Below are 21,651 nucleotides of genomic sequence, written 5' to 3'. Positions count from 1 at the left end.
ATCACTGATCCTTGCTAGGAAAAAGAATACCCACACTCTGTTCCATTTATTTTTTAATTTCTTGTTCAAAATAAGTGTGAAAGCAATGTTAAAGGGAAAACTAATTTACCATGACATTAGCTTTGCCCTAAGAGGCCTAAGGAGAAACTCTATATCCTTATTCAAGTCTTCTTTAAGCCTTTGCCACAGTGTCTTTAGTTTCTGTCTTCTCTGTAGTTACAATCTTATCTTGCAGTAGCAGCCACATATTGGTATCTTCAAAAACCTTGAGTCCCAACTAGTCATGTTTTGGTTCATTAAGTGGTGTGTGTGTGTGTGTGTGTGTGTGTGTGTGTGTGTGTGTTTAAGGGAATTGATAAGACAGTCAAGGATTAGTTTTATTTGAGCAGAGAAATTGAATTTCTAATAAACTTGAAACAAAAGATACTTTCTCTCCTCTGATCTAATCTTTTCCCATATCCAGTGTTTTTTTCCATTTAACCTCATTGGCAGCTATGCCTTATCTTGGCATAGAAAGAAGTGATTGGCTTTATTTGTTGTTGCTATTCTCTTATGGCAACAACTATAGCTTATCAAAATTCTGAGCAAAGAAAAATCACGGTGAATATGTTTTGAACTTTTTGGAAAATGAAGGATAAAATTATTAATACTTAATATGTAAACACATATTAAGAAAATTCAATTCATTTGTGATTTTTTACTTCTACCTTTGATATAATTTTTCTCTAACAACTGTGTTTCACATTTTTTATTCCCTCTTCCAGTTAATGTGAAATAAATTTATTTTTGTTTTTTATTCTCTTGATCAAAATTTTACTTAGATACATGCAGATCATCTACAGAGGCAGGGAATTTAAGTTTGATTTTTCGTGACTGGCAAATTTCATCAGACTGATTGCCATCAGAGTTCCCTATTCCATGATTTCAGAGGTAATTACGTACAAAAGAGGCTGTTGTCACTGCTAGAAGTTAAGAATTGAGGAGAGTTATTTTTCGGGAAAGATGTTTGAATTGGCTACTTGCAATAGACAAGCTATTAGGTAGCATACAGTAGTTCCCCCTTATCCATGGTTTCAGTTATCTTCAGTCGAGTGTAGTCCAAAAATATTAAATGGAAAATTCCAGAAATAAACAATTCATAGGTTTTAAGTTGCGCATTGTTGTGAGTAGTAGTATGAAATAGCTCAAAGTCTTCCTTCCTTCCTGCCCGGGACATAAGTCATCCCTTTGACCAGCGTCTCCACACTGTACAAACTACCTGCCATTAGTCATGTAGTAGCTATCTGGGACATCAGATCCACTGTCAAGGTATCACAGTGCTGGTGTTCAAGTTTCCCTTATACGTAGTCTAACACTTTGTCACAATGCCCAAGTCATTCACCTCAGTTCATCTCATCACATAGGCATTGTATCATGTCACATCACAGAAAAAAGAGTGAATATAGTACAATAAGTTACTTTGAGAGAAGATCATATTCACCTAACTTTTATTATAGTATATTGTTTAATTATTTTATTATTAGTTATTGTTCATCTCTTACTGCATCTAATTTATAAATTAAACTTTATAACAGGTATGAATGTATAGGGAAAAAACATGGTGTACATAAGGTACTATCCCTGATTTCTGGTATCCATTGGGGGTCATGGCACATAATCTTCCTCAGATAAGGGGGATTGCAGTACTGCCCTGCATATCCGAGGCACTCGAAAATGTCACCAGAGGCTTCATTTCTTAAAAACAAGTAGTATATTGTTCAAGTATCTATATATATAAAAGGCTGATATACAAAGTGTCCTCTCAGGAATTCAACCGGAGACTGGGAGTTCGGTCGCTTCCTATGACGTGTACTGACCACTAGGGGGAAGCATGGAACAAAGGAAGGCCCTGGCGGGCAGCCAGGGAAGAAAGGCCCTGGCCGGCTGCCAGAAGCCCCCCCATCGACCCTGATCACCAGCCAGGCCTAGGGACCCTACCCGTGCAAGAATTTGGGGCATTGGGCTTCTGGTATAATTATAAACTAGAGGCCCGGTTTGTGCACAGGTGGGGTCCCTCAGCCTTGCCTGCATCCTCTTGCAATCCAGGACCCCTCAGGGGATGTCGGAGAGCCAGTTCCTGCCCGATCCCTAAAGGCCAGGCTGAGGGACCCCACCAGTGCACAGATCCGTGCACCAGGCCTCTAGTATGCATATAAGATCTTTGGTTAATCTCTTCCCACCCTCTCCCCAGCAGCAACCTAACCCACGGCTGATTCTGTGAAGAATCAGGCTCCCTCCTCCCTCCTCTCTGGGTCCTGGGTGAGGGTGAAGCAGATTCAAGGCCGACAGTGCCCCAGGAGCAACCTAACCCAAGGCCTATTCCACGAGGAATCAAGCTCCCTCCTCTACTGGTCGAAGCATCTGCCCCCTGGTGGTCATTGTCCCTCATAGCTGCCAGGTGAATGGTCGGACAATCGCTTAGGCTTTTATATATATACTAGGGGCCCGGTGCACAAAAATTTGTGCACTGGGGAGGGGGTTCCCTCAGCCCAGCTTGCCCCCTATCACATACTGGGAGCCCTAGGGGATGTCCTACTACCTGCTCCCTGCTCCCCTTGGGGAGCGGGCCTAAGCCACAGTCTGGCCTCCCTTTGTGGGAGTCGACCGGGTTGATCAGGGGAAGGCACCAGCCCCATCACCCCGCTGCTGCAGCCACTGCCAGTCACCGCAGCCACCAAGGTGTTTTCATCAACACGGACTCCAGTCCCTTTACCATGAAAAAATGACAACTTTCTTTAGGCATTTTCAAGAAGTGTCTTTCATAGGATATGACATTTCTTTCTTTCTTTATCCTCACCTGGGGATATGTTTCCATTGATTTTTAGAGAATGTGGAAGAGAAAGGGAAAGACAGAGAGAAACATCAAAGTGAGAGGAACACTTTGATTGGTTGCCTCCTGCATGAGCCCTGACCTGGGCCGGAGCCAGGGAGGAACCTGCAACCTAGGTACATGCCCTTGGTCAGAATTGAACCCAGAATCTGCGTTGGGCAGGCCGAGGCATTATCCACTGAGCCAAACTGGCTAGGACAGGATATGACATTTCTTAACCCTCCAGCAGCAGACCTTCATTTTTTTCTCCAGGAGTGTGGTAAAAAAAAACCCTAGATCACTTTTTGGACTCTTATTACCCAAGTTACTAAGAATATTACCAGTGGCATACAGGGAGCTTAACCAATCAGCAGTCAGAAAAGGTGTTTCCTCTGTAGTTCACACCAATTGCTGGTTTGGCCCCTGCCCAGGCCTAACGCCTCTGGCGAGTCATTAGCCTTGGGCCAGGGCACCCTCAGCTCCAAGCCACCGTGGCCATCAACGATCCCTGGCTGGCTCCTCCCTGACCCAGGCCTAAAGCCTCAGGCCGAGGTTTTAGGCCTGGGCCGGGGCACCCCCAGCTGCCCGCCGCTGCCATCAACGATTGCTGGCTGGCTCCACCCTGGTTCCCCGCCTCCACCGCCATCAACAATCGCTGGCTGGCTCCTCCCCGGCCCAGGCCTAAAGCCTCTGCTCGAGGCTTTAGGCCTGGGCCGGGGCACCCCCAGCTCCCGCCACAGCCAATCGCTGGCTGGCTCCTCCCTGACCAGGCCTAAAGCCTCAGGCCGAGGTTTTAGGCCTGGGCCGGGGCACCCCCAGCTGCCCGCTGCCGCCATCTACGATCGCTGGCTGGCTCCTCCCAGGCCCAAGCCTAAAGCCTCTGGCCAAGGCGTTAGGCCTGGGCCAGGGGACCCCCAGCTCCCCTCCGCCGCCGCCATCTATGATCGCTGGCTGGCTCCACCCCGGTTCCCCCCGCCATCACTGCCATCAACCATCGCTGGCTCAACGATCGCTGGCTGGCTCCTCCCTTACCCAGGCCTAAAGCCTCAGTCTGTGGCTTGGAGCCGACATATGCAAATTAGCCGCCATCTTGGCTGACAGTTAATTTGCATATACTCACTGATTAGCCAATGAAAAGGGTAGCGGTCGTACACTAATTACCATGTTTCTCTTTTATTAGTGTAAACTAGAGGCCTGTTGCACGAAGAGATTCATGCAATAGGCCTTCCCTTCTCCTGGCTGCCGGCACCAGTTTTCCTCCAGCACCCGGGACCCAGGCCTTCGCTCCGGCCGGAGCCACCCTCCGTATTCGCTGCTCCGGCCGGAGCCGCCTTCAGTCTTCCGTCTTCGCTGCTCTGGCTCGCCTTCAGTCTTCGCTCCGCCACTTGGAGCCTACGTATACAAATTAACCGCCATCTTTGTTGGGTTAATTTGCATACTCTCCTGATTGGCTGGTTAGCATAGCGAAGGTATGGTCAATTTACATGTTTGTCTATTATTGGGCAAGATAGATGGCATACTCTTCCACTACAATAGGCAACTCTTTTAATAATAGATATGGCTGATATTATATGTATCTTTTTGAATACTTGGTTGTTTCATTTGTCTATATTTGCAACTATGACTTAAAGTATTGAATCCTTTTGGTTAAAATGAAAATGAATACAAATTTTAATGTTTTTTGGTTTATACTAATTTCAAAGACTAATTCAAGAACTAGCTGATATTCTCATTGATTTTTTATTCATCTCCTCAAAAAGTTCTTTTTTTTCTTTATTGGTTCTATGTAGTTTAATGGGAAATAGTATAAGTGGATGCTATAACTTGCATTGACAAACAAGTTCTAAATGTAATAGTAAACATGTTATAAATTATGTAATATATAATGCTATGGTTGGGTAAAGATGTATATAATTATAAATTTTTATTTAACATATTTTTGCACATTGTGTTGTAAGTGAAACTGCAACTACATTTAGTATCCAATAAGCAGGAAAACATGTCAGTCTCACTAGAAATTTAAAAATGCTAATTAAAACTATTAGGAATGATTATTCACCTATCAAGTTGTTAAAGATTAAAAAGATGAATAGTGTGGGTTTAGAGAAACAGTATATGAAATAAGAATACACTAAAGTTAGAAGTATAAATTGGTTTAGTCTTTCTGAAGGGAAATCTGATATCAAACTTCATGAGTAGATACTATATTGCCCCACTTTAACGATGTAAAAACTATAGCACAGCAAAGTTAAATAACACACTGGAAGTATCACAGCTAGTAAATTGTGGAGTTCAGATTTAAAGCCATGCTTAAAGCCTGAGTCCTTAACCACCAAGCTAGTGTTGGGGCATGAAATCAATTTAACAGATTGTGGATAGAAACTGTTCGAATGTATCACAGATGGTATGAGTGTCATGCCATGGAACTTTAGTTTACATGGGTCCAGAAATAAAATATATCTAATTGTGGATCACAGTCACAGTCACTGCACAAGGCAAGCCAGCTCAGTTCTGTCTCAGGACTTCTTCCCCATAGTTTCCCTATGCAGCGCATCAGATCATCAGCTTAACTGTTAGCTTTCCAAGATCCCAGCTCTGCCTAATCTATAGAAAAAACCTCCAACTCACCACAATCTTCCTCTTTTCCACTACTCTGTTTTATTTTCCTTATAGCTCTCACACTATTTAAAAGTATTTATTTGTTAATGTGTTTATTCTCTGCCACTTCTCATTCACCCCTTCACAGGTTCACACTAAACCATAATCTCCATGAAAGTAGAGATCACATTATGCTCCAAACAATTAATTTGGTATATCTGAGGTAGTACAGAGCCTGTAAAAACTTCTATCCAAATGATACTGTTGGTAAAAACTCAATTGATGTTTTTGCTGAAGCAATGTGGCAAAAAATGATCATGACAGAAATTAGAGAGAGGACTTTGTATATAATAGGAGCATATTCTATTATCAGAATCAACAACAAAGAAACTAGTGGTTTTAGTTGCCATTGAGCTAATGAACCTTGTAAGACATTTGTAAGAATTTAGGCAAGGATTGTGTTCCTTGATATATTGTATTTAAAAACCACCATAATATCAAGAAGGTGAAATGCTAATGAACATAGGGTCGTGGAATACTGTTATTAATCTACGTAATTACTCTAAATTTGCAATATTGTTTTTAACTTTTCTTGAAGTGAACATAGGAAGATAATAAATGAAACCCAGAGCTAACATAAGTTAAAATTGAGATTAGCCATTTTTAATAATGGCGATTATAAAGGACTAGTGACCCAGCGTGTGAAATCACAGAAGACCCAGACCCGCGGGAAATTGTGCGAGACCCAGGACCCCAGACCCCACCGCGGAACTCCCCCACTGCGTGTGCCTCCCAGTGCACGCAGCCTCCTGGTGACCAGTCTTTGGTCATTATGGTGTGACGGGGTCATGGCCAAGGGGTTTTTATAATAGAGATTATTTGCAAAAAGAGGTAATATTATAGCTCTTATTACGTGTAAAATGAACATGCATTAAGGATTTTATTTAACTCATTATTAATGAGGGACCCAGCAAGTGTTACATCTGATTCAAAGAAAAAAATTAAAGAAACAAAAAAAGTATATGGAGAAAATGTTGAAATGAACTTACACATAGACATGAAACTTACTGACTCCATAGGCAGGGGAGGTAACCTTCCCTGGAACAGAATTTGTTTACATGTGGATAGATAAGAATTATTTTGAATTGCTATCAGTTTTCTACAGACCTGCAAAATAACTCAAAAGCCATGAAGGCTATATAGTATTCTAAAAAATGCATTGTTTTTCATGAGACACCCCATATTTTTATTTTTTGCTTATTCTTAATTTCTTTATAGTAATAAGGTAATTTCTAAAAATCACCACACAAAGTAGATTAATTTGTGGATAGAGGGTACTCCATTTCTTACTTTACAATGTCTCATGCTACTAGAAAATATTAACTCTATTCTAATCTCCTTTCATGGTAATATTGTATATATACATTCAATGTGTATGTGACTTGCATGCATGTGAAAAGCAAGGATTGATTTCTATTTGAAGTTCTTTCTGATGAGTTATAGAATTAAAATTAACCTGATACTAAAAGAACTACCAAAAAAAACAAAGTATTGCTGCTTCAAGAATTCCATAGCTATGTCTACTTCTTATTAGCACACAAATCCCAGTTTCTTGTTCATATCATTCTAGGATATTTAATCCATATGTTGAATGGTTATTGGTTTCAGAGACAACTTTGTCTATTCAAGATTTTCACAGGAGTGTAGAAGCACATTTAGTTTAAGTTTTTAAATTTTTTTTTTTTTAAGTTTTTAATTTTAAAGAAGGTCAAGAATGAAGTGATTTCTTCATAGAGAATTAACTATTTAGCATGACCAACTGTGTAAAACAATTGATAATAAATATATGAAGAAAATACCAAATTTATTTCTTCATTATTAAGCATGTATGCATACATAGTTTAATAGTAATATAATGAAAAGGCTATAATGATTCTGCCATATTTGGATGATAATATTTTTCCTTTGGAGTTTAAATTATTAACTTCTTGGAAATCAGTCTTTGTGTATTCTATCCTTGGCTACTAATTTTAGAATTCAGTTGTGCTAACCATCTGGCTATATACTGAAGATATTTTCTTTCTCCATTTGTATTATACTGAATATGAATTGCTTTAACAACTAATTATAGTCATTGTATTATAGAAATTTTCTGTATTTATTATTTGTTCCTCATTTTTCTGTATAGCATATACATATACCCTTGATAGCTTCTCATTTATGCATTGAAAACTTTTATTGAGGGGTAAGAGGGTTGGGGGAGGATGAAGAGAGTAAAGGGAGTCAAATATATCAGTGATGGAGGGAGACTAGACTTTGGGTGGTGAGCACAGAATGCAATATGTAGATGATTATAGAATTGTACACTTGAATCTTATGTTATTAACCAGTGCCACCCCAATAAATTTAATTTATAAAAAATTTATTGAGCTCCTACTGTTTTTCTGGCACTGCTCTAGGCACCTGGAACACAAAGACACAAACAGAAACAGGCACAAATCTCTCCCCTCATTAATCTTGCACTGTACTAGGGAGAGAGAGAAACAGTGAATAAATGAGCAAAACATCAGTGGGTTATTTTTTTTCCCAAAAAAATAAAAGTAGGGAAGGTGGATAGGGAGTATGGGTATGGGATAGGATTGTTATTTTTAAACAAGGCAGTCATGAAAGGGCTCGCTGAGCTGATACTTGCACAGGCCTAAAGGAAGTGAGAAGTACTTACCTGCCTTTGTTTCTCCTTTTGCTTTGACTCCCTAGGAAGGGAGAGCCAAACGTAAGGCTCAGTTTTAGTAATTGTGTTAACAACATATCTTTCCCCAGTCAGATTTCTCAATTCTTTCTCACCTATCCCCTCTTGCAGTTGTTTATTTTTTATTACTATTTTATTTATTTGTTCTTACTGCAAGGAAATTCAAATCCTTTGTGGAAAGGTGAGAGGAAAAAATAAATTGAATTATGGACTTACTTCCGTTAGCAAATTTCTTAAGGAGTATCTATCATGTAATCACACCTCATAAGGAATTTATTTAAATATATTGCTTTCTTTTTAATACCCGGTTCATTTCCTTTGCACTAAGGGATTTACAGGTTTGAAGAGTAGTTTATTGGAAAGAGCTCAGAATTTATAGTCAAACGATTCCTGAGTTCAAATCCTGGCTGGATGATGATTCTGGGAAATTGCTTCACCCCAAGAGTATAATTACATCTGGCTTACGGCATTTTTGTGATGAGCAAATGCTTGGAATGTGTGTGTTTAATACGTTTGTTTGAATAAATGGAATATTCTGGGGGATTCCACTTAAAAATGGGGGGGGGGGAATCAAATTTAAACTATAGTGATATTTTTTCTAAGGAGATTAAATATATTTCACCAATAATGTTTTTCTTGGCCAGAGTGTGATTTAAAAAATGAAAGTCTAACCCTGCACATGTGGTTCAGGGGTTGAGCGTCAACCCATGAACCAGAGATCACGGTTCAATTCCTGGTCAGGGCACATGCCCAGTTGCAGTCTCAATCCCCAGTAGAGGATGTGCAGGAGGTAACCAATCCATGATTCTTTCTCATCATTGGTGTTTCTATCTCTCTCTCCCTCTCCCTTCCTCTCTGAAATCAATAAAAACATAAAAATTAATTAATTAAAAATGAATGTCTTCAGCATATTATAGACCATAGAAACACTAATAAAATCTCCATCAGGAGAGACTATAAAGTAAGAAGTAAAGCAGGCCTACAGATAAGTCCCTGAGGAGTTCCAACACAAACTCAGAGGGAAATGAGCTAGCAAAAGTTGAACCAAAAGGACAAAGGCAATAAAGACATATAGAGTGACTAGCAGGCTTCTCGCTTGCATTTGCATTCACTGAGGTAGGGGACCCTGAAGGAAGAGCAAGTTTAAGACAAATGATTATGAGTCTGATACAGGGCATGTTGAGTTTGAGCTTCCTGTAAGTCATCTCTGAGGAAATGCTGAATAGACAGTTGACCATACAAGTCTAGAAATCTGAAAGGTTTCCTGAGCTGAGAAGTAATGCTTAGGAGGATAAAACTATGAATCTTGTATAAAAGTACAGATGCTTTTTACTAGTAAGGAAGTGTGCAGCCATGTTTTAATATAGTGATTTGAGTACATATCTTTTCCTATGTATTAAGCAACTTAATGTCAGGGAATATGGATTATTTATTTTGCGTGCCCCACAGCACTTACCTTGCTCATGGTATGCATTCAATTATTATGTATTGAATTGAACTAAATTAACTAAAGGGTTTACTTTGCAAGCCAGGCTGTTCTGTGAGTCAAGAACTGTGAATTCTTAGAGTTGGAGTTTTCAGTAATCAAAGATCAGTGGTACTCTGAGAGGACGCGACACACACTAAGAACCAGAGGGTGGCTTCCTGGAAGTAAGCAGCTGTCAGTCTGGCAAACCAGGCAGGACTGAGCAGGCTTGCCACGGGTAGTGCACAACACATCTTGGATAAAATGCAGGTGCAAACATGCTGAGAGGAGAGAATAATGTAACTACAGACTATTACAATAGGCAGAAAACTTGTAGTCATTTTCACTGTATCATCATTCACCTAAAATTAAAATAACTAATATACTTCATTATAAAACAAGGTAGCTTTATATAGATATACTGTTTTTCAAAGAATTTTTTCCATAAGAAATATCATAAACCCATAAACTCTTTTTATCTACAGACTAAATTCCTACAGATTCTTTAGTATCATAATGAAAATCAATTAAACTTTTCCCCCACTTTGTCCAGATGGTTGATTGATAATTTAATAGGCATTTTATTTTATAAGAATTGCACCATAGTGGTTATTTCAGAACTGCAAAGAAAAAAATTAGCCAAGTCACTAGACTTAACAAAAAGTGCAGTATATAAAACAAGAAGCTGTTATTATGTAGAACACAACAGACAGCTCCCAAACATTGTTATATAAGTGGTGTTTTTATAGCTGTTTGAAATATTGTCAGATTCTTAAGTATTGGTAACTTCGTTCTGAGACAAAATTCCTACTATAGATATTAAAGACAACATAATTCTAACAAGGATTACTCTATATTTGCAGAGTTCTATTAAACATACCAGTCATGTTAATCTTTAACTCTTCAAATATGATATGGAAAAGATATATAATAGCATAAGCAAACTTAACACTATTTTCAATTTTTTAAAAATCTTTTTAAAAAAATATTTTTATTGATTTCAGAGAGGAAGGGAGAGATAGAAATATCAATGATGAGAGAGAATCATTGATTGGCTTCCTCCTGCATGCCCCACACTGGGGATCGAGCACACAACCCAGGATGTGCCCTTGACCGGAATCGAACCTGGGACCCTTCAGTCCACAGGCCGACACTCTATCCACCTAGCCAAACCAGCTAGGGCTATTTTCAAATATTCATAAAGCTGTACAGCATTGGCCTAGATCCCCCATTTTCAATCAATGTGGTGTTGTATGTTTTAAAAATTCTTACTGAACACCAGTTGAAAATCACTGGTCCAGATATACACTTAAAACTTCTGTTCTAAAATCTGACTTAAAAGAAAGATATTCACAAAGTCATAGATGTTGGGGTGATTCTTTCAATAGATTATGGTGAAAAAATCATAACAGCAGCATCAGTGATAGACCCAGTGCTTTTAAGAATCGGTCATCTAGAGAAACCAAGATGGCGGCATAGGTAAACACCTGAAATTGCTGCCTCGCACAACCACTTCAAAAATACAACTAAAAGACAAAACAGACATCATCCAGAACCACAGGAAGGCTGACTGAGTGGAAATTCTACAACTAGAAGGAAAAAGAAAAGCACACTGAGACTCAGAGGAGCTGCGGAAGTAAAGTGCAGAGGTACGGAGGCTCGAGCGCGCTCGGAAAGGGGCTGGCAACGGAGGATGCCGGTGTCTTTTGCAATCGGAAGGGAGACACAAGCTCCCGATGGCCCTGACTCCAGTTCCGGGCAAGTCTCTGGGGACCCAGAGTCATACGGGGAGAAACTGGACTATCTGGCAGCGGGCGGAACTCGAGGGCGGCTTTCTCTCAGAGGTGCTTGCAGTGATTACCAGAACACTGAGACCCGGGACCTCTTAGGGCAGGACTGAGGATCAGCCATAGCTGTTTGCTCCGCCCTGTGGATTCCCTGAGACCCCGCCCCACCCAAGCTGTGCCCAGAGGCTTTTGCATATGAATGGCCTGGCCCTTTGAGATCTAAAATTACCTAACAAACTGCAGCTGGGTCAGAAAGACCCAGAACATCCAAAAGAAGGCCCAAGGCCCCACAGCAGCTTGCATTGCTTCACAGCTGGGCCTCATCTGGGCACCTCCAAAATCCAAACAAGGAAGAGGAATCTGCAGATCTCTCCATAGCTCCTGCTGGGTAGCCTCAGGCAGAGGCTAAATTAGCACCTCCTTAGAGATCCAAGAGCCAGTGAACCCAGTGGTCAGAGTGGGACCATCCAGATTACAACTCCTCAAATCCATAAGGGACACACTCAGGGGACAGACTCAGTGAGCACCAAAGCCCCACTAAAGCAAGTCTTGCCCCATAAAGGTATCTTCAGCACAGAAGTTCTCCCACTGTAGACACAGCTGATTCTCACAGACAATTGGCCTGGAGGTCAATTCCTCCCAGTGATGCCTACAACAATCAAGGCTTAACTACAACAAGACTGTGCACACAGCCCAGAAAGGGGTGCACCAAGAGTGTCCACCCCAGGTAATTGGGGAGGCTGAGCCACTGGGCCCTAAAGGACACCTAGCACAGAAAGCCACTCTATCAACACAGGGAAGCATAAAAAATGCAGAGACAAAGAAAGAGATCACAAATGACAGAAATGGAGGAAAGCAAACTACTAGATATAGAGTTCAAAACCATGGCTATAAGGTTTTTCAAGAATTTTCTAGAAACCGCTGATAAATTTAGTGAGACCCTCGAGGATATGAAAAAGGACCAACTAGAAATTAAGCATACACTGACTGAAATAAAGAATAATATACAGAGATCCAACAGCAGACAAGAGGATCCCAAGAATCAAGTCAAAGATTTAAAATACAAAGAAGTAAAAAACACCCAACCGGAAAAGCAAAAAGAATCCAAAAATATCAATATAGTGTAAGGAGCCTCTGGGACAGCTTCAAGCGTACCAACATCCGAATTATAGGGGTGCCAGAAGAAGAGAGAGAGCAAGATATTGAAAACCTATTTGAAGAAACAATGACAGAAAACTTCCCCTATCTGGTGAAAGAAATAGACTTCCAGGAAGCGCAGAGAACACCAAACAAAAGGAATCCAAAGAGAACCACACCAAGACACATCATAATTAAAATGCCAAGGGCAAAAGACAAAAAGAAAATCTTAAAAGCAGCAAGAGAAAAAAAGTCAGTTACCTACAAGGGAGTACCCATATGATTGTCTGCTGATTTCTCAACAGAAACTATGCAGGCCAAAAGGGAGTGGCAAGAAATATTCAAAGTGATGAATAGCAAGAACCTACAACCAAGATTACTTTATCCAGCAAAGCTATCATTCAGAAGTGAAGGTCAGATAAAGAGCTTCACAGATAAGAAAAAGCTAAAGGAGTTCATCACCACCAAACCAGTATTATATGAAATGCTGAAAGGTATTCTTTAAGAAGAAGAAGAAGAAAAAGGTAAAGATAAAAATTATGAACAACAAATACATATCTATCAACAAGTGAATCTAAAAATCAAGTGAATAAAAAATCTGACGAACAGAATAAACTGGTGAATATAATAGAATCAGGCATAGAAAGGGAGTGGACTGACAATTCTCAGGGGGGAAAGGGGTGTGGGGGGTGTGGGAAGTGACTGGACAAAAATCGTACGCCTATGAATGAGGACGGGGGCGGGTAAGGGCAAAGGGTGGGGTGGGAACTGCGTGGAGGGGACCTATGGGGGGAAAAAAGAGGAACATCTGTAATAATCTGAACAATAAAGATTTATTTAAAAAAATAAATTAGAGTAAAAAAAAAGAATCAGTCATCTATTTAGTGCTTCAGATTCTGATTCGTGACTCTGATTTTGTAATAACTTTGCCTTTCTTTGTCTTAAGAGGAAGTGTGACTAATAGACAAGTGTTTCAGTTCTAATCAGGATTTCTATTTTGCTTTAGGAATGAAAAGGTGTGTTACAGTATAAAATCCATTTTTCTACTTAGATGTATGGGTGGGAACATTTGGGATTATGATTCATTGTTAACCTTAAAAGGAAATAGCAATACCTCTAGGAGGGAGAAGATAGAAAAGTGGCAAAGATTTGGAGCAATAAATATGAGGAATTGGATGGACAGTTATCAAGAGGTGACTGAAAGGATTGATAACATGGAAGAAGTACTAAGAACACCAGGATAATATCTCTGAGCACAATTTTTAGCCCAGTAGAAGAAAGAGGGAAATTGGAGGCTACTGTAAGTCAGGGAGTGGGGAGATCATGTGGCTATGAATTCATAGTGGAAATGGTAGACTGTGAGCTCTAAACTGCAAGGAGAAAATGAAAGCAATCAGAAATTTTTAAAATACATAACTACTTTCTTAATATGTATTTCATGTGTTTATTACAGAATGAAACTCTCTTGTTGGTGTTTTGCAAATGTGAGACTCCTGCCCTTTTAAATGAAAGTAACAAGATCTTTTTCAAGAAATGTCTTTCCTTTGAGAGGCTGAGTGAGATGGTAGAGTAGATTAAGTTCCAGTATTTTTTCGGAGAAGACTTTTCAGTCTAAAAGCCCTCTGAAACAGACTGAAATTTTTTCTGTTATTGCTATTCCTCCTTAATGTTTGTCTCTCCATAATCATATTCAATCAAAAAATTTTATTTATAAAAGCAACCTTTCTATGATCACTGGAGCATATTCTATAGTCATGCACCACATATCAACGTCTCAGTCAGTGACAGACCCCATATACAACAGTGGTCCCATAGGATTATAATGGAGCTGAAAATTCCTATTGCATACTTGCATCATAGCCATCACCATGTAGTAGTGCAATGCTGGTGTAAACATACTTACTGCGCTGCCAGTTGTATAAAAGTATAGCACATACAATTATGTATAGTACATAATACTTGATAATGATAAAAGACTATGTTATAGGTTTATGTATTATACTATACTTTTTATCATTTAGAATGTATTCTTTATACTTATAAAAAAATAGTATGCCTGTGTTACACCGGCAGCAGCCTCATATATCTTGTGTTTGCTATATCTCTTGCATGCATCATTTTCTCTCGTGCTTGATATAATCTCATGTTGTTTTGTTCATCATGGGTCCTAATCCTACAAAATCCACTGCTAATGTTGCCAGTAAGAGACCATGTCCAGTGATTGACCTGGAAACGAAATTAAAAGTGATTATAGATGACGATGGTAGAAAATCCATGACGGTTATTGGTCATGGGTCAGGCATGTTCCTTTCACCACAATTGTGATCTTAAAGAACAAGAACTAAGTGGCTTGAGCTGTTAAAGTGTCAGCTTCTTTGAAGACAAGGAGACTAACAAAAAGTCAAGCAGAGAGAAACTTCTAATGACATGGATTGAAGGGCAAACATAGAAGCTATCCCACTCAGTCCTGTAGCAATCACAGCCAAAGCAAAAAGTTTGTGATGTTGAAAAGGCTGGACCCTACTACAGTGTTGAATTTTCTACTAGCTCTGGGTGATTTAAACAATTCAAGGATCATTATTCATTGCATGATGTGAAAGTGGTAAATCTGCAAGTGTCGATAGGAAGGCAGCTGGATAATTTTTGGGTATCTCAGAATTTTTCTCTTGTCATGTATAATTGGGTACACATGGACATTTTCTGGGGAACAGACTTAACTTCTAGGTGAACTTTTGGGCTTATTGTACAAAATTATTTCTATTTGTAAACTATGTATTTCTCTCTATGAGATTAATAAGAGGCATCTAAGACATTTGTAGAATTTAGACAGGAAACTATGCAAGGGCCTATGCTGAAGTCTCCTTAGCTGAGGCAAAGGCTGAAAGATCATAGCAGTAATGACTAAGGATTGCTCAATAGTAGCAGCAAGATATGCTCCAGTCAGCTGAGGCTAGGATCCTTAAAGTCTTAGTGTCAAAGGAACACACTAAAAAAAAAGCTTACTTACAAATCCAGGGCCCTGCCTCAAAAAAGGAGGTTGCTGGGAAAATGTTGTTTTGAAATTGTGGCCACTGATAAGAGCAATACAAACATGGCTCTTCAGGTAAGCAGCTAGCTGTCTTTGTGCAATTCCAGGAAACTAGAAAATGAATATTAATCAGGTCCTTCCTTCATCTTGTAAATCAGTGTTCTGGTAGTTGAAGATCCAGTCAATGCTGATTTTCACAGAAAATAAATCAGTGCTTTCCACATTCTTGAAAGGTGAGCACAGGCACAGTTGTTCTATATGTCGATCAAAAGGAACATTCCAAGTATTTATTGAATGATTATCAGAAGTATAATCATTACTTCCAGTACTTTGGGAGATGAAGAATTATGAGATAGCCTTTATTCTTAAAAACCTTCACCTATTTCTCATTTTCATGTTTATGTTTTGTTTTGTCTGTTTGTCTTTAAAGGATTGTGAAGAATCACAGAACCATGCTGGCGATGCTGTTGGAGATGACTACAAAAAGATGGGAACACTTTTTGGTGAGCTGAACAAAAACCTCATCAACATGGGCTTTACGAGGATGTACCTTGGAGAACGGATTGTGGAACCAGTGATCGTCATTTTCTTTTGGGTTATGCTGTGGTTCCTTGGCCTACAAGCCTTTGGACTAGTTGCTGTTCTTTGCCTTGTCATTATTTATGTACAACATTAAAATATGGCCGAATGAGCTGTTGGTTGACATTTGGTAGCCATATAAAAAATAATTAGTGAAGTTATATATTTCACGACATGAAAGCCAAAAAGTTTGCCTTGTTTCAAATTGTGTGCTGTTTTATAATATAATTATAAGTGGATATTGTTTAAAATAAAACTCAACTCTTGATTATAACAGGGTTCAATATACATCTTGTAGCTTATTCAAAACTCTTGTTTTAATACTATAATCTGTGCCCATTTTTAAATATCCCTATTTCCATGCCAAATCTTAAATACCACCACCAAGTGAGCAGGGAAAATAACAGGATATGGAGTTCAAATTGGGCAATATGGGTCTTATAAAGAGCTCCAGTAAAATATTTTAGAAGAAAAATGATGAAACAATAAGCTAAAAATAAGTTGTACTTGGGGAATTTCTCCCTACCCACTCCAACCAAATAACCCCATATTATTTGGGAAATAATTTGGACTTCTATTGTCCCTGCTCAGCCCAGACCATTGTATATGATAATTACTATACACTACCTTAACATCTTTTTGAAAATCAGTAAAGTTAGCACATCTTCTACAGATTGACAATAATATATTTCTTATTGCTTGGGAAACTTCCCAAGTTAAATATAACTTTTTTTACAATGAAACATGTGGGCCTGGAATCACTTCAGTATATCATTTGAAGTTTTAGATAATTTTGGTGCTAATTACTTTTTGTGAGTTTTTAAAGTCTCATAAGCCAGATCCATAGTTAGTTATATCCCATAGTAATGCTATATTTTCTTGTACCTAACAAGTTGCATATTTTTTCCTAGAGAGAGACATTTGCAGTGTTTTTGTTTTTTCAAAATTTATATTTTATAGTTCTTTTATAAAAATTATTCTAAGACTTTAAAAATAAATTTATCTTGGCATGAATTACTTTTTCCCCAAAAAAATTGATTTGTATTATAGCTGAAATACTTAACTATTGTTTTGAGGGGGTGGGGGGTCAGTTCATTTCTTTGATATATGTATTGGAAATTACAGTATTACAGAATAAAAACCAAATGCTTAAATGGAATTTAACAGCCAATTGTAATAATATTCCTGTAAGGCTAAAGTGGAATGATTAATGTGTCTTCATTCAGCACTTTGGGATTTTATATTGAAACTAGAGGCCCAGTGCGTGAAATTTGTGCACGGGAGGGGGAGTCCCTCAGCCTGGCCTGCACCCTCTCCAATCTGGGACCCCTCGGGGGATGTCCAACTGCCGGTTTAGGCCCAATCCCACAGGGACAGTCGGACATCCCTCTCACAATCCAGGGCCGCTGGCTCCTAACCGCTTGCCTGCCTGCCAGTCTGATCACCCCCTAACTGCTCCCCTGTTGGCCTGATTGCCCCCTAGCTGCCCTCCCCTGCCATCTTGATCACCCCTAACTGCCTCTGCCTGCTGGCCTGATCGCCCCCTAACTGCTCCCCTGCCAGCCTGATCATCCCCAACTGCCCTCCCCTGCCAGCCTGATTGCACCCAACTGTCCTCCCCCACTGGTCTGATCGCCCCCTAACTGCTCCCCTGCTGGCCTGATTGTCCCCAACTGCCCTCCCCTGCCAACCTGATCACCCCCAACTGCCCTCCCCTGCCGACCTGATCACCCCCAACTGCCCTCCCCTACTGGCCTGATCGCACCCAACTGCCCTCCCCTGCTGGCCTAATTGCCCCTTACTGCCCTCCCCTGCCAGCCTGATCACCCCCAACTGCTCTCTCCTGCTGGCCTGATCGCCCCTAACTGCCTCTGCCTTGGCCCCTGCCACCGTGGCTTTGTCCGGAAGGACATCCGGAAGACATCTGGTCTAATTAGCATATTACCCTTTTATTAGTATAGATAAGCATTTCTTTAAATACACTTTGCAAATGGAAAATGGCTTAGTGACACTTTGGATTTTTGTCAGAGAACCTACAATTTTTACACTTTTGTCTCAAAGAGTTTCTATATATACAAAGGAGAGGTAGTTAAGATAATTATCTAAAAATTCAAGTTAAATAAGAGGAAAATGGAACATTGGGGCATTTTTACCTTTGGCAGGGCAATCACTAAATGATGTAAAGTGTATACTAGTCCACTTTGTGAATTTTTTACCCAATCCTGTTTTTTAAATTTATTCTATAAGTCTCGATGTTTTCTATTCTGAAGCAGAAAATTAATGAAAAATATTCAAGTTAGATTTTTTAAATCAGATAATCCTGAACAAAAATACCAGTCATTAGGTACTAAAACATATTGTACATTTGTATAAATATAGGCCTTTTAAAGTGACTTTGAAAAAAGATTTTGTATTATACCATTGTGTTTTCATTGGGCTTGCAGTATGTTTATGGTCACCTTTATAAATTCGGCCAAGTGTAAGTTATTTGAAAAGCTGTCTTCATTTGTGCACAGTGGAATTGTGAAGTTTTTAATAGAAGCCATGAGATTTTTTATACCTGCATTAAATATTAAAATGTGCATTCTTTTCTATGCTACCAGGAATTTTAATTTCCCTTTGGAATGTGAAAAATACATAGTATGCATAATAACAACTCTGGTTCCACCAGTGCCTGATGTTGAAAGTATTTTAAAAGTAAGTTTTAATAGTAATTATTTAGTATACTAACAATACTGTTTCTGCACAATGTGTTAATAGTGTATATATTAAATTATATAAAGAAATTAGATATTTTGCTGCTATTCTTTCTGCATATATTATTCGTTACATCAGTATACCATCAAAGTGTTTGCTTTGATAAGGAAAAGGCAAACTTTGCTTATTTGCTGGAAATAAAATATTTTTTAATGAAATATATTAGAATGCAAAGTATTCTGATACCCCAAAATAAAAAGAAACTGGTCATTTCTTTGGTTCATGGTATAAAGAAGTAGATTGAAAATGATTCTTAATTATTTCAATTTCATATACAAATCAATTTTAGAAACTTATCACTTATAAAAAATATATATAAGTTGACAAATGCTAAGTTATTGATACATTACTCATACCACCAGCTTTTAATTCAAAGGCAAAAGATCTACAAATAAACTGAATATAGGTGAATGAATCAATTTTCATCAGAATAAAAATTCAGTATTAGAATTTGCCCTTCTCATATCCTAAGCTGTTATATACAAGGTAATTTCCCATTCCTGGCGGCCAGTCAGACCATTCTTGGTCCATTAATGTGCTGGAGCTAGCTCACACTGGCTTGCAAAAGCTAACTGTGTACATTTCCCCCTACTCTGTTTTCAGTGACATTGAGTTGGTAGCTTGCAGTTGTCGGTGGTGGTTGTGGTGGTGTTTATACTTTAAAAATTGGCAAACACAACAACTCAGGGCTCTTTTTTCCTGGCCAGCCAATTGTTAAACATATATCTGCACACCAGTGATTAGCCACTCTGGAGACCACATACCCATTTCTACTCCCACAGATACAAAAGGAAGTATATTGAGGCAAATCCCCCTGGGCCCGTCCAAAAATGTATTTTGATCTTTTCCATGTGGAAATTATGGACCAGGGTCATCTTTTGACAGACATATTTCTGTTTAGTCAGACATTTTGATCAGAGAAAATCTCTCCTGGCTGTCACTGAGCTGCAAATCCATTAAAGACAATCAGAAATAAGAAACAGCCACAGAACTGAGGGAGGGCAAATTGCAGCATGAGTAAAGATTTGTTGTAGAGTAGAAAGCTCAGCATAGCCAAAGCTAGGTATTGAGCAACCAAGGGATGTTTGTTTGGCTTGTAGATTAATTTTAAATGCTTTCATTGCCAATTTATGGCTTTGTAAGGTAAGAGAAGGGCAAAAATCAAATAAGACTTTCATAGCTGTTAGTACTTCTGGTAATAGAGTTGGCCAAGGAGAATATAAAATAATGTACAAATTATGGTTTCAAAATTATTGCTGAACTGAGAGCTCCTATTTCTCTCCCTAACTTTGGTGTTCCTTAGGGTTTTTCCCAACAGCCTGTTCTCTCATCACTACACGTTGCCTTGGGCAACATCACCGCTCCCAGGGCTTTCGTTACCATTTCATACTAAAAACTCTCCTGTCTGCATCTCCAGTAAAGAGCACTGCACAGAGTATCAGATCTAAACATTCACTTGCTTGCCCAACATTTGTACTTGCTTTTCCCTTAGTACCTCAAATTCAGTCTGTTCAAAAAAGGAACTCAGGATCCTTCTCCTAAACCCTTTCTTCTTTCTGTTTCCAATCTCAGCAAATGGCAGAATCCCCTCCCACCCTGCCCATCTATAAAATCAGTCACTAAGCCCTGCCTATTTTAATTCCTAAAATGGTACTCTTTTCACTTCTCCCCATTCCCACTATACCAGCCGTGGGCAAACTACGGCCTGCGGGCCGGATCCGGCCCGTTTGAAATGAATACAACTAAAAAAAAAAAAAAAAAGACCGTACCCTTTTATGTAATGATGTTTACTTTGAATTTATATTAGTTCACACAAACACTCCATCCATGCTTTTGTTCCGGCCCTCCGGTCCAGTTTAAGAACCCATTGTGGCCCTCGAGTCAAAAAGTTTGCCCACCCCTGCACTATACCATCATCATCATCTCACCTAGATTGCTGTCTCAGATTTCTCAATGGTCTCTCTGCCTTAATTTTTACAGTTTATAGTCAGAATAATCTTTCAAACAATAACTTTGATCTCCATGGCCTAAATCTTTTCAGTGGCTTCCTGTTGCCATATGATAAATTCCTTTTCTCCTTAATATGTTTTACAAGGCCCTTCGTAAACTGGTTCTTTCATATTTCCTCTCCTTATATTACCACCCTCCCTTTCCAAGACTCAGCAATACTGAATTTATTTTTCAGTTCCACCTGAGAGAGAAATGCTTTCTCACTTAGAATTCTACACATGCTTTACCTGTATAGAATGTTAACCCCTCCCCACCAACAGGTCCACAGCCTGAATGTCTCCACAGCCATCATGTCCTCCAGGAGAGTGTTTCTGACTCCTGATCCAGAGAGCCCTGTACTTCCCCTATCAGTATTTGTCATCCTCTGTTGCAGTAGCTTATGTGGCAGTTTCTTCAATTAGACAGTTGGCTTCACAAGGGCAGAAAGCATGTCTGTCTTATTCCTAATGGCATTGCCTAACACAATTCTAGCATATACTATGTGTTCAGATTATCTGTCAAGTGAACAAGTCAACTTCATGCATTCTTGCTCTCCCTATAGTGCATCAACAAAGAATATCTAGAGTGGGTTGTACATTAGAGTTTTTTTACTCCAAAAATATATATATTGTGCATTAAGAAAGTGAATAAATGTATGTTACCATTTATAATGTTTATTCATTTTGATGGAAGAATATTGTGTGTGTGTGTGTG

The 21,651-nt window shown here is 39.2% G+C and overlaps 1 protein-coding gene across 3 annotated transcripts in view; it reads left to right on the top strand.

Moving 5' to 3' along the window:
• The window catches only part of FAM241A (family with sequence similarity 241 member A), a 41,918-nt gene that overhangs the window by 7,113 nt on the left and 13,154 nt on the right, over positions 1-21,651 (top strand). Inside the window, exons 1-2 of one of the 3 annotated variants that reach the window (XM_014463701.2) lie at positions 782-930; positions 16,043-17,350. In XM_014463701.2, coding sequence (XP_014319187.1) covers positions 919-930; positions 16,043-16,288 — 258 coding nt within the window. In that variant the 5' untranslated portion in view covers positions 782-918 and the 3' untranslated portion in view covers positions 16,289-17,350. Of the gene's footprint in view, positions 1-781; positions 931-16,042; positions 17,351-18,040; positions 18,889-21,651 lie in introns of those variants that run through there. The other 2 variants (XM_014463700.2, XM_023761792.1) reach the window with 2 other exon arrangements.

The sequence above is a fragment of the Myotis lucifugus genome, unplaced genomic scaffold (assembly GCF_000147115.1).
Source record: "Myotis lucifugus unplaced genomic scaffold, Myoluc2.0 scaffold_217, whole genome shotgun sequence".
NCBI lineage: Eukaryota > Metazoa > Chordata > Mammalia > Chiroptera > Vespertilionidae > Myotis > Myotis lucifugus.
Note: the sequence above shows the minus strand (reverse complement) of the source record. Positions and strands in the feature narration are given on the sequence as shown.